The sequence below is a fragment of the Girardinichthys multiradiatus genome, chromosome 17, assembly GCF_021462225.1.
Source record: "Girardinichthys multiradiatus isolate DD_20200921_A chromosome 17, DD_fGirMul_XY1, whole genome shotgun sequence".
Taxonomy (NCBI): Eukaryota; Metazoa; Chordata; class Actinopteri; order Cyprinodontiformes; family Goodeidae; genus Girardinichthys; species Girardinichthys multiradiatus.
Genome location: NC_061809.1, coordinates 1,677,836 through 1,692,133, shown reverse-complemented (window position 1 = coordinate 1,692,133; position 14,298 = coordinate 1,677,836). Strand labels below are relative to the sequence as shown.

The 14,298-nt window shown below is 38.8% G+C and overlaps 1 protein-coding gene across 1 annotated transcript in view; it reads left to right on the top strand.

The window, feature by feature from the left end:
* Positions 1–14,298, top strand: part of plxnc1 (plexin C1) — a 56,914-nt gene that overhangs the window by 14,993 nt on the left and 27,623 nt on the right. Inside the window, exon 2 of the mRNA XM_047389559.1 lies at positions 13,063–13,191. Within this exon, the coding sequence (XP_047245515.1) occupies positions 13,063–13,191 (129 nt within the window). The remainder of the gene's footprint in view (positions 1–13,062; positions 13,192–14,298) is intronic.

Below are 14,298 nucleotides of genomic sequence, written 5' to 3'. Positions count from 1 at the left end.
CTAACCACAAATAAAACACAGAGAAACCAGATGGAGAACTAATAAAAGAACTCAAGGAAAACAGAGAACAATCATAATAATAATGGCAACAATGACAACAAAGAGAAAACCATACTAAGTCATAAGAAAAACAACAGTAACTAAAGGAGCTATGAACGAGGGGGGAAGAAACAACCAAACACTCAAAATAACACAAAGTCACCACAGAGTCCAAAAGGCGACATATCCTGACATATCTTTAGTCATCAGAACATTCGATATCGATATTTGTGAATCTCAGAAGATGCCTCTGGCAGAGGAAGTGTTAGAATATAAGGTAAAGAACGTCTTTTCTCTTTGATTTCCTGTCCTCTAATCTGACTGCCACTACATGCCCTGCAGTGGGAAGAGGAAAGTCAAGCTCACTGGGACACACCTGGATTTTGTGGAGGAGTTGATACAGAGCCATGCTCAACAGCAAGTGTTATTTCCCAGGAACAGCAGCTTTCAGGTAGCGCTGCACACCGACGCAGTTTGATTGTTGGATTAATAATAATAATATATATTTTTGAAGACGCCTTTTTTAATCCAAACAACATCCCAGACAAGTTGAAACCTCATTTTTATTACTGTTAAGTCTGAGAATAATTGAGGAGGACCAGGATTTAGTCTCCGAGACAGTTATACAGGGCAGGAGGTGAAAGGGTTAAATGAAGTTTGCAGACGCTACAGAATTGGAGGTCCTCTGCATAATAATAAAATTATCATTGTCGTTCAGGAATATGTAGCCAAGAGGACATGAGTAAAATAGAATTGATGTGGGCCAGCATTGAGCCCTGGGGCAAGAATGGGATTTAAATTGGATGAACTGCATGTGACTGGAAATATACAATGTTACATTACATCTTACACATGTAATCTGGCTCTATTGTGGTAAAGTATTGCATTTTTCTACATAATCAAACGATAAAGAAATTCTTTATTTAAATAATCTGCAGATTCTCACCTATGAAACGCCTGCAACAGAGAACCCTCAGATTTGCAGCAGCACCGTGTTTATGAAAGTAGCCAATCAAACACTGGCCTGTTTGGTAAAACTAATTTACTATCCTGATCCGGAGTTTACCAGCTTCACTACAGAGAGGCTGGGAAATGATATTCGCATTTTTATTCGGGTAAGGATTTTTGAAAAATTACCCAAAAAGTAAATAAAGTTCATACAAGGTTACAGTTTGCTTCTGTTATTTCAGAAAAGTGCAGATAAACTGGAGATGACACCAGCAGAGTTGTTAGTGTGGGGTATTAAGGATGAAAAGCAACATCCCTGCATCTTGGAAGTCAAGGAAAACTGTAACAAAACAGATTGTTTTATGTGTGAAATCCGAGGGGTTCACGATGCTAACTTTAGGGCTATAAAGGTAAGTCATTTTTAGTGTTTTAAAGTTTTAGTTTAGTTGTAAATTAATATAGATTTTTTTGGTTGCACTTTGTTAGTCCGTTGGTGTGTCTGTGCTTGTTCGGTTTGCTTACCTTGTTGGGCTGACCCTGTTTGGATCAGAGGAGCAAAGTCTGAAAGACGGGGAAGACACAATTAACCCCTAGACACTACCCCCCAAAGCACCCAGCTGATTTAAGGAATAGGATTATATCTATAAAAGCCAGATGTTTCTGTGCATTCAGCCAAGGCCTCATTTAACAAAACTGCTAATATAAACACTAAAGAATGAATAACTGACATTTTTAACATACATGACCTTGTTGCTCAACGGAATAAGATAACTCCTTGTTATTTGTGATATTTAGAAATTAATCCCTGCAGAAAATATTTGTTTTTCTTAAAAGTACAGCATAAAACAAGGTTTAAAGCAGGAGAGAGAGTTCACTAATAAGTTCAACACATATTAGATGGAGACTTTTATCACATATTGATTGTAAATCTGTATGCAAGAACCTATTTTTTATTTTTTTTCGTTTCTTGAAAGTGTGCCTTTGCTGGGTTGAACCCAATAGCTTTGTATTGCAATAAACTCCACAGAAACTCCATGCATTATTTTTTCCATAGTTGCTGTCAAATCATGACATTTACCTCAGAAAACTCTCACATACCTTGTATCCAATGACCAGTAAAAATTATTTTTAAATATCGTGATTGTTTGTTTCTAGATTAAATATGGTGACACAACCGTCTGGCTACAGACTCTGTCTTCATTGCATCTGGCCCTTCTGATTCTGCATTTCCTCCTCAAATGCTCTATTCTTACTGGTAAGTTTTCCAAATGAGCTCAGTAGCTAATTATTCAAAACTACTTTTCTCTATTTAGATTGTTTTCATGTGCACAAAAAAATACATATTATGTGGGTCAGAGTGGTGAAAATAGCAACTATGATGCTTTTGTGTTGTTATGTTATTGATCCAGTTTTATGTTTCCAATCAAGGCCTGATTTTCTTTCAGTGCTGGTGGTAATCTGTGTGCGGCTACAGAGACAAACAAGCTCTGATTACTGATCCCTATTTTTCAGCCGGAGGATCGCTGGGAATAAGTACACTCCTTGGATTCTGAATGTGTACACATTTAGTCCTCACATTTTTAGACTTAACAGTAACTTTTAGTATCCCTCTGTGTGATCATGGAGTAGATCTACTCTGAACAATAAGCAACCAAACTAGCCGAACAGGGCCCCTAGGAACTGTTAAATTGTCTTAAGATTGTTGTTGAAAGTACTATATGATGACACACCGCTGTATACATATACACCACATGGCCACATTCCTGACCAACAACAGGAAAATGAATTAAAGAACACCAGTCATTAAATCATTGTACTGGACCACTGTTTGGAAAAGGATATATTACACATTTGTGTGATTAGACTAAACCACTAATTGGTCTTGGACCCAAATAAAGCATTAGCTTATCAGGTATGAACCCTCTAGACCCATCAGTCATCAGAGACCTGTTTATATAGTGACACCAGGACTGGAAATAAACTCCTGGAGGCAGCACCCAGCTTCTATCCTCCTCACTCTCTGCAACCTCACATGTGTGGAAACTGTTGGCTCCTGTAATTCTGGAGTGAAATCATAGACGACAGCTTTGCCTTAAATGCCAGAAAATGTTGTTGGTTTTTTTTTTTTCTTTTGTTTCTTTCTTTAATCATATGCTAGCTGTTCATTTGCTTAAAAATAAAAATAGTGTGTTTTTCCCATTTAATGCTTATTCTTTAATGTATCTCATAATTGTATTCCAATTTATCTCAAATGCTTTTCTTTTTTACTGTTAAGTCTTATTAATTTATTTTGTGTATGAGTGGTGCTATACATAAAAACTTGCCTTGCAAAAACTTCCAGGAAAGGAAATGAACAAATTTCCATCCATAGCTCAGGCTATATGTTTTGAATTGCCTTGGCATTGTCCTTCGTAAGAATAATGTACCTACAGTCTTCAATGACTCTTTATTTCATATGGTCCTTCTGATGCTCCTCCTTCTGCTGATACACTGTATTGGTGCTGGTAAGTTGTTAAAATTGACTTAAGTAGTTATCAAATCCTAAAGCCTTTCAAAAGTCAAGTCGGCCTTTAAGGTCAATTTTGACACTTCGAAATTGTTCAGATTTAATCAATTTTATTAAATATGGTGGCAGTACGGTGTAGTTCTACATCTGGATTTGTTAATCAGATAAGTGGCTTTTTGTTTGTTTCATTTTGTTCCTGAAGGGTTGTGTGTTTGTTTTGCCGAATGGGACACACAGTCATCTTCAATAAACTAGAATATGGGATGCAATGAGGCTTGTTTGTCAGATTAAAAGTATCTGTTGAAAATAACAACCTTTAAGCATGTATTAGACATACTTTATGATAAGCCCACATTTCTGTATTAATTTTTTTATTGCTCTAATGTAATTTGCTAAATATAAATGTCATGCTTTCATTAACTGTATGCAGAAAATCATCATAATTACCAGAAGTATGGGTTTGAAAACATCAGTATGTGTGAAAAAAATCTATATAATGTGTTTCACTTTGTGAGTTGAGTTACTTAAAAAAACCACTCTCAATAATATTTAAATGTATTGAATATGTCTAAAGTGTCAAACGGAAAACCTTTTGTTTTACATAGCAAAGCAAACCTAGAAATACTGTTCAACATCCCCATCTTGTGGTAAAACGTCAGTTATATGTCAGCGTTAAACTCCTGTTGGATATAAGTAAACAAAACCAATTCATATTCATTTGACAGATTTGAGAGAAGGTTGATCATTTCATCTACATATATACCAGAAATAGGTGTTTGTCAAAGAAGTAAATATAACCGTTTGGTACATCCCACAATGACATGGCTGTCTGAGGTGACTGGCAAAATGATTGCATTTTATGCAATTTTCACATTTTCTGGGATATACCTGTATATTGCAAAGATGTAATTGTATTTTTCACATCATTACTGCATGCTATACTTCATTTATATGACTCAATAAAAACAGCTAAAACCGATATTTCACAGGAAGATAGATATCAAGTAAACAAATTGGTAAGAAAGCCAAAAACATAACAAGAAACATGTTGGACAAAAACAAAACAGAAAATCAAGTTAGAGTCTTCTAATTAATAAATATTTAATGAATAACTAAACTACTTTCCAGTTTTTAGGAAATCAGCCGTTTAGATTTCACACACGGTTTGCTAAATAATGCTGTTCTCCCTTTTACTGTAAGTGTGTACACATGTTTAGTCGTACATAATAAAGAGTAGCTTCTGCACACATATATGTACAGTTCATGGTCCATTGGGAGACCTGGTTCCACCAATAAGGAGGTTAAGAAGAATAAAGTTGTCTACGTTATTTATCTGCCAGAACTAAATAAGTCTAAATCTGTCTGGAGATTCAAGGCTGCGGGTTATAACCAAAAGTATTAATATTACATAACTACTATAAATAGCTATATTTTTAATAAAATTTTTCATTAAAATAAAAAAAAAGATCCAGCTTGCGTATACCATAAACACAACATTCCAGAGGTTTATGTTTTGAGGTTTTTTATTATTATTGCTGTCCATTATTGAGATAATATAATATTTATATACAAAAGTACTTCAATAACATTTGGTGTAAGATTGGAAAATTTTCTATTTCTGAATATAGAATTTGGACTGTAGAATTAACAGTTTAAATACTGGCATTATGTGTGTTACCAAACAAGACAGTCTTCCAGCATAAGGAAAAATTATGGTAAACATGATCAGAAATGAAACGTGAAAGTCTGCTCCAAGGATATTTTTCAAACGGGCAATATCAGCAAAAATGAACCGTTGTTCATATCGGCTTCACAAAATATTCAGTTTACATTAATATCACCTTTAAGTCTGTAACGTTAGTTGGATAGAAACTACTAGCATTTTAAAATAAACTTCATTTACATGGTTGCTCAAGAAGTACTTTTGTGGTTAAAGCCTGACTTTGTCCCAGAAAACTGCAGGAGTGTGTCTCATCTGTCCAGTCTAGTAGAGTAATTTGACATTTACTTTGTATCACTGGGGTCATATGACCTGAAAGATATTTTAAGAAATCATGAATTTTGATTACAAAATTCCTTAAAAAATGCACTAAATCAGATAAAAAGAGAGTATGTCTTATCTGTGTAATCTAGCAGAATAATATGATGTTTGTGTGTCACTGGTTTCTCAAGAGAGTTTGTTTTGGAAATGTATTGACGGTCCTTAAGCGAAGCACCGTGTTTGGGAGGAGGGAGAAGGCAGAGAGCTGCTGCCCACAATCAGGCTGCCTCAGGCGGGGTCAAACGGGAAGAAGATGCCGCTGAATCCGCGGAGCGTGAATATCCAATCTCCAACCTAAGACTAACTTCACCAGTGGGTTCTACTGCAAGATTACTTGTGACCGCTGTGCCAAACTGTGCCCCTGCATGTTCTCCTGCTAGTGAATATTATTCACTTGTGTTCACTCTTTTCGTGCTCAGAAACTGCAGCATTTATAAAGCACTTGGTTTTACCAATGATCACCATAAATGCTTGAATAACAAGAAAAACAGCTAAAATGTAACTGTTCCAGTCTGTGCGTTTTCAGCACTAGAGAGGTGTGAACAGCGGCGACATAGAGAAACTATTTATTTCACTAATTTACCATTAACAACACAAACATACCTGCCCACCTCTCTCTGTGAAAAAGGAGAACCTTCATTTTAATGAGCTGTAGTTCGTTACATAAATTATTTCCGTCTTCAAAAGACAGACTCTTATTGCAAGCTACTTTTTCATTTGAACTGATGATTATGATTAAAAGTATGCACCGACATCACCATGTGAAAAACATTATGTGCTCCTGACAGTCATTAAAGTCCTCTGGTCTTCTATTCAATTCAGTTTATTTATATAGTGCCAATTCACAACACATGTGAAGGCTCTTCACAACAGTCAGGTTTATACATTCCAATTAATCCTAACCATTGAACAGTTCAGTCAGATTCAGTTATTTTACTGGCAGTCACTGGCATTGACTTTGCAGCAATCCCTCATACTGAGCATGCATGTAGCGACAGTGGAGAGGAAAAACTCCCTTTTAACAGGAAGAAACCTCCAGCAGAACCAGAACCAGGCTCAGTGTGAGCGGCCATCTGCCACGACCGACTGGGGGTTAGAGAGAACAGAGCAGAGACACAAAAAGAACAAAGAAGCACTGATCCAGGAGTACTTTCTATGGGAAGGAAAAGTAAATGTTAATGGATGTAGCTTCTTTAGTCGTTTCATCTAGAAAGAAAGAACAGATAAACTCTGAGCCAGTTTTCAAGTTTAGAGTTTGAAAGAGAGAACATAGAGTTAGTCACAGTAGAAGCTCAGTCAGCAACTATGTCTAGGAGAGAGAAAGGGTTAAACACTAAAAGACAGGACTATGTGGATCATCAGTAGAGGGTGAGCATTAAGTTGTTGCCAGCAGAAGCTTGAACCATGCCCCTCTCCAGAAAGGTGTCACAGGTAGACACAGAGTCAGGCCAGGTGTAGCTTCTAGGAAGAGAAAAGAGAGAACAAAGTTAAAAGCTGAAATAACAACAAATAATGCAGAATTGGAGAGTAGTGTGAGAATGTAGCGAAGAGGGTGAAAGTGGTCATTATGTCCTCCAGCAGCCTAAGCCTATAGCAGCATAACTACAGAGATACCTCAGGATAAACTAAGCCACTCTAACTATAAGCTTTATCAAAAAGGAAAGTTTTAAACCTAGCCTTAAAAGTAGACAGGGTGTCTGCCTCACGGACTAAAACTGGGAGCTGGTTTCCACAGGAGAGGAGCCTGATAACTAAAGGATCTGCCTCCCATTCTACTTCTAGAGACTCTAGGAACCACCAGTAAACCTGCAGTCTGAGAACAAAGTGCTCTGTTAGGAACATATGGACCAATCAGATCTCTGATGTATGATGGAGCTAGATCATTAAGGGCTTTATATGTGAGGAGGAGAATTTTAAATTCTATTCTGGATTTAACAGGAAGCCAATGAAGGGAAGCTAAAATAGGAGAAATATGATCTCTCTTTTTAATTTTTATCAGAACTCTTGCTGCAGCATTTTGAATCAGCTGAAGGCTTTTAACTGCATTTTGTGGACATCCTGATAGTAAAGAATTACAATAGTCCAGCCTTGAAGTAACAAATGCATGGACCAGTTTTTCAGCGTCACTCCTGGACAGGATATTTCTAATTTTGGCAATATTCTGGAGGTGAAAGAAGGAAATCCTAGAAACCTGTTTAATATGGGATTTAAATGACATGTCCTGGTCAAAAATAACACCAAGGTTTTTTTTACTTTATTACCGGAGGTCAATTTAATGCCATCCAGGTTAAGTGATTGATTAAGCAGTTTCTTTTTTAAAGACTCCGGTCCAAAGATGACAACTTCTGTCTTGTCTGAATTTAGAAGCAAAAAAATTTAAGTCATCAAAGTTTTTATATCTTCAAGACATGCTTGTAGTCTATCTAACTGGCTGGGTTCATCAGGATTTATGGATAAGTAAAGCTGAGTATCATCAGCGTAACAGTGAAAATTTATCCTATGCTGCCTGATAATTTGACCTATTGGAAGCATATATATAGTAAAGAGAATTGGCCCAAGTACTGAACCCTGTGGTACTCCACAATTAACCCTGGAGTTTAAAGATGATTTATCATTTGCATGAACAAACTGGAATCTGTCAGACAGATAAGATTTAAACCAGCCTAGCGCTGTTCCCCTGATCCCTACAGCATATTCCAGCCTTTCTAAGAGAATATTATGATCGACTGGATCAAATGCAGCACTGAGATCTAACAGAACCAGAACGGTCACAAGTCCATTATCTGAGGCCATCATTCATTAGTGACTTTCAGCAGAGCTGTTTCAGTGCTATGATGAGCTCTGAAACCTGACTGAAACTCTTCAAACAGGTCATTGCTGTATAAATGCTCACACATTTGATTAGCAACTATTTTCTCAAGAATTTTAGATAAAAATGGAAGATTGGATATAGGTCTGTAATTTATTAAGTCATCTCGATCAAGCGAAGGTTTCTTAAGTAAAGGTTTAATTACAGCTACCTTAAAAGCCTGTGGTTCTGATCCATTTACTAAAGATAAATTAATCATATCTAAAATGAGGCTGGTAATCAGAGGAAACACTTCCTTAAATAATTTGGTTGGGATTGGGTCTAACATACAAGTTGAAGGTTTAGATGAAGCTAATACACTCACAGGCCACTTTATTAGGTACACCTGTCCAACTGCTCGTTAATGCAACTTTCTAATCAGCCAATCACATGGCAGCAACTCAATGCATTTAGGCATGTAGACATGGTCAAGATGATCTGCTGCAGTTCAAACTGAGCATCAGAACGGGGAAGAAAGGTGATTTAAGTGACTTTGAACGTGGCATGGTTGTTGGTGCCAGACGGGCTGGTCTGAGTATTTCAGAAACTGCTGATCCACTCGGATTTTTACGCACTACCATCTCTAGTTTACAGAGAATGGTCCGAAAAAGAGAAAATATCCAGTGAGCGGCAGTTCTGTGGGCATAAATGCCTTGTTGATGCCAGAGGTCAGAGGAGAATAGCCAGGCTGGTTTGAGCTGATAGAAAGGCAACAGTAACTCAAATAACCACTCGTTACGACCAAGGCATGCAAAAGAGCATCTCTGAACGCACAACACATCGAACCTTGAGGCAGATGGGCTACAGCAGCAGATGACCACACCGGGTCCCACTCCTGTCAGCTAAGAACAGGAAACTGAGGCTACAAGGCTCACCAAAATTGGACAATAGAAGATTGGAAAAACGTTGCCTGGTCTGATGAGTCTCGATTTCTGCTGCGACATTTGGATGGTAGGGTCAGAATTTGGTGTCAACATCATGAAAGCATGGATCCATCCTGCCTTGTATCAACGGTTCAGGCTGGTGGTGGTGGTGTAATGGTGTGGGGGATATTTTCTTGGCACACTTTGGGCCCCTTAATACCAACTGAGCATCGTTTCAACGCCACAGCCTACTTGAGTATTGTTGCTGACCATGTCCATCCCTTTATGACCACAGTGTACCCATCTTCTGATGGTTACTTCCAGCAGGATAACGCACCATGTCATAAAGCACGAATCATCTCAGACTGGTTTCCTGAACATGACAATGAGTTCACTGGACTCAAATAGTCTCCACAGTCACCAGATCTCAATCCAATAGAGCACCTTTGGGATGTGGTGGAACGGGAGATTCTCATCATGGATGCAGCCGACAAATCTGCAGCATCTGTGTGATGCTGTCATGTCAATATGGACCAAACTCTCTGAGAAATGTTTCCAGTACCTTGTTGAATCTATGCCACCAAGGATTAAGGCAGTTCTGAAGGCAAAAGAGGGTCCAACCCGGTACTAGCAATGTGTACCTAATAAAGTGGCCGGTGAGTGTATTTCTGATAACTCAGGAAGCTCCACAGGATCAAAACAGTCCAAACACAAATCAGGTTCTGCAGTTATTTCCAATGTTGTCTCACTTGCTGAGGATGAAGTAATCATCTTCAGGAGTATGTCAAAGATTTTATTTTTAATAGAATCAATTTTATTTAAGAAGAATCCCATAAAGTCATGACTGCTAAGAGCTAAGGGAATGGATGACTCAACAGAGCTATGACTCTGTGTAAGTTTAGCAACTGTACTAAAGAGAAACCTAGGATTATTCTTGTTCTCTTCTATTAATGATGAGAAATAAGCTGTTCTAGCTTGGTGAAGTATCTTTTTATACAACAGTAGGCTATTTGTCCAGATTAAATAGGAATCCTCTAGGTTTGTAGAGCGTCATTTTCTCTCCAATTTTCTAACATTATGCTTTAAAGTATGCAGCTCTGAATTAAACCATGGAGCTAGCCTCCTATGAATAATTACCTTCTTTTTCAAGGGGGCTGCATTGTCTAATGCACCATGCAATGATGAAGTAACACTATCAACAAGAGAAGCAATTTGTGAAGGGGAAGAAACAGAATTACTGCCCTCCACTGTGTTTTTCTGTGATAAGGAGGAAATTAAAAGTGGAACAGATTCTTTAAAGGTTGTTACAGCATCGCCTGATAATGATCTATTATAATGAAGTTTTCTATCAGGTGTGGAGTACTCGGTTAAATTAAACTCAAAGGTTATTAAAAATGGAAATATATTGTTATGTCTTTACACTCAATGCCATATGTCAGCACAAGGTCCAGAGAAGGTCTGCATTGTCTTTCTCTCATGACTTGACACTTATGCATCTCAGGGTTTGTTTCTTCTAAAACAAGATCAGTTTCAAGCAAACTAGATAAACGCTTATTTTAAACCAGTTGAGAGTTTGCTTTGTAAGAGCTCAGCAGAGAAATCAAATGAACAAAAGACAAATAAAAACAACATAAGTAAAACAAGTAAAAAGGCATCTCACCTACAGTTGGGGGGCATGATGGTAAGGCTTCTCCACATCAGCAAAAGGTAGAAATCCTTTGAGTGGCAATAATACGTTTCTGACACCAGAGGGCACATTTGCTGTAAAGAAAGATGATGAAACTCCAAATGAAAGAGTCACGGGTCTTTTTTTATTCGGAAACACTTTGCCTCGAATCCAGAAATAATCCTGTGAGATACGAGACGCTGCTTATTGAGGAGTCTTGGTGTCAGAAGGTTTAGGCTATTTTATGAAGCATCGTGTAGTTAAAGCTCTGACTGTCTAAAATGCCTGGATTGCGTTCTTTTAGTTTTAGGAACGCGAGATAAATAATAAAAAAGCTAAATGTAAAAGCCTCATTCAAAAATAGGATGATTTTACGAACTTTATTACGGAGCATGCGCACACTCAACAGGTGCTTCTTTTGTAGCGCAGCGTTATATACTTAAAGAACATGGGCTGGACACAACAACTACTGTAAAACATGGTTGCTGAAATGCTCATAAAACATTTGTTGTGTTTTTATTTCCGGTTTTGCTCATTTCCTTCCACTTTCAGCACTTCTCCTTTCATCAGAGACGCAGCGCTTATCCGCACATCTCTGCAGAGACACAGAGAGCAAAGTGTCCTACAGACCATCAGTGTCTCACCGTCTCAGTCAGAGCTGCCTCCTTTGGTACAAGATGATCCTGCTGCTCGGTCTGCTTTGCTGGATCTGGGGAGAACCTGCTCGGAGTCTGGAGGAGGACGGAGGTTTCAGCCTTGAAGGGGACCTCCGCCATCTCAAAGTGAGCAACAGCTCTGTTTATATCGCTACAGAGGAGAAGCTTTACCAGCTGAGCCATGACCTGGCTCTGATCCACAGCCTGACCCAAAGAGGGATCTTAAAGAACTCGGTCCAAGAGGACAAAGAGTTTTACCGAGTCTCCAAGGATGCTGTTGCCTGGAACGCAACTTTCAGTGTTAATGTTTTATTACCGTTTGTGAACAATGACACATTGGTCAGCTGTGGTGTCACAAACAAGGACTGTTACTGTGAGGTTCTGGATCTGAAGAACATCTCTAAGGTTCTGTACAGAGAAGCCTTCCCGGTGGGACCTCAGAGTAGAAACAGTCAGTCTGTCAGCTTCCTGGTGGATGTGAAGAAAGATTCAACTTATAAGACTTACATTCTGACAGCGGTACAGAACCACAGAGACAAGTCAGAGGAGATAAAATCCATGTCTGATCAAGTGACTATCAACCTTCATGATACAGATAATACGGGGATAGGAGGTATATTTTCTCTGTCTGATAAATCTGGTAAAACACCCATCCAAACTGAAGCTGATGTAGAGTTTGTGGACGGATTTCAGATAAACTCAACAGTGTATCTGTTCTCCAACGTGGCTTCAGGAGCTAAAACCAACAAAGTCCGTCTCATCTGGCTTCAGGCTGAAACCAGTAAAACTCAGACTCTGAAATCTCTTCATGGAGCGACTCTCAGAACCTCCAATGGAGATGAAGGCAGCAGACTGCTGGCCTCCTCAGTCATCCCAGGTGGACAGCAGGTCCTTTGGAGCGGAGTTTTCAGTTTGGACGGAGGAGAAACCAACACCGAGCTGCTGCTGTTTGACATAACTCCTGATCAGAGAATAAAACCATTCATAGATCCAGACTTCTATGACACACCAATAAAACCAAACAACCCGGTGGGTCACTGTATTGAACTTAGCCTCCTTTATTATTAATATTTTACGTGTCTTGTTGTTAAACAGTTCTGGATGACTGAGAATCTACACCAGCAGTTTACAGATTTTACCAAATGAGACGAACAGAACATTTAGCAAGAGGAAAGGCTGGGGGTTTATATTTAGGAGATATAGAGGTTGCTATGGTTTAGTGGATCATTGTTTTCCTTCTAAAACTATAACTACAACAATCTGTTTTCAACTTTAACATCTGTGTGAATTGTGGCAATGTTTGCATTTTTCAGTTTGTTTAGGATGCTTCATGTTTTTGTCCTTTTATATATAAAATATAAACATTTCAAGCCCAGTTTCCTGAAATTTGGCCCAAACTTTCTGTGTTGCAGTTTATACAACTCTATAAGTCTTCCCTCAGTTTACAAATCAAAGAACATGAGAAAATATTGAAACGATGCTCTCTGTTTCTCAGTCAGAACCTGTGGCCCTGAAACCAAAGGCTGTGCTCTTTAAGCAGAACCACATGAGCTCGGTTCTGGCAGTCCGGCTGAACGGCTGGATGGTTTTCTTCATTGGAACAGCAGATGGACAGCTCATCAAGGTCTGTAGAAACAACTGAGGATGAAAAGAAGTAACATTTAACTCTAAATTTACTGCTTCATTTATGAACCATAGCAATGTCAGAGTGAAGGGAAAAACTGTTTCTGGTGAAATCTGTTGAATTGCTGTGACTGTTTAGTTAACAGTGCAGGAAATAACGCATTAGGTGTCTTTCACATGTAAAGTCTGCTGTTTTCAATTTTTATACGTTAAGTGTTTTCAGGCCATGAACTCAAGCATCCCCACATGATGCTGCCACCACTCTGTATTACCAAGGAGAAGGTTTGTTCAGAGTAATGTGCAGTATTCATTTTCTGCCACATAGTGTTTGCTAAAAAGGCCAAAAAGTTACATTTTGGTCTCAAGTGAAACAAAGTCACATGTTGGCTGAATTCTACGCCAACCGAGCTCCTTCTGGTTTGTTTTCAGCAATAGCTTTTTCTCACCTCTTTCCATAAAAGTCAGGTTTGTAGAGTACATGACTAATAATAGTCCTGTCAGCAGATTTATCCATCCATCCATCCATCCATCCATCCATTCATCCAACCATCCATCCATCCATCCATTCATCCATCCATCCATCCTTCCATCCATCCATCCATCCATCCTTCCATCCATCCATCCATCCATCCATCCATCCATCCAACCATCCATCCATCCTTCCATCCATCCATCCATCCATCCATCCATCCATCCATCCATCCATTCATCCATCCATCCATTCATCCATCCATCCATTCATCCATCCATCCATCCATCCATCCATTCATCCATCCATCCAACCATCCATCCAACCATCCATCCATCCATCCAACCATCCATCCATCCATCCATCCAACCATCCATCCATCCATCCATCCATCCATCCATCCATCCTTCCATCCATCCATCCATCCATCCATCCATCCATTCATCCATCCATTCATCCATCCATCCATCCATCCATCCATCCATCCATTCATCCATTCATCCATCCTTCCATCCATCCATCCTTCCATCCATCCATCCTTCCATCCATCCATCAGTCATCCATCCATCCATCCATCCATCCATCCATTCATCCATTCATCCATCCATCCATCCATCCATCCATTCATCCATTCATCCA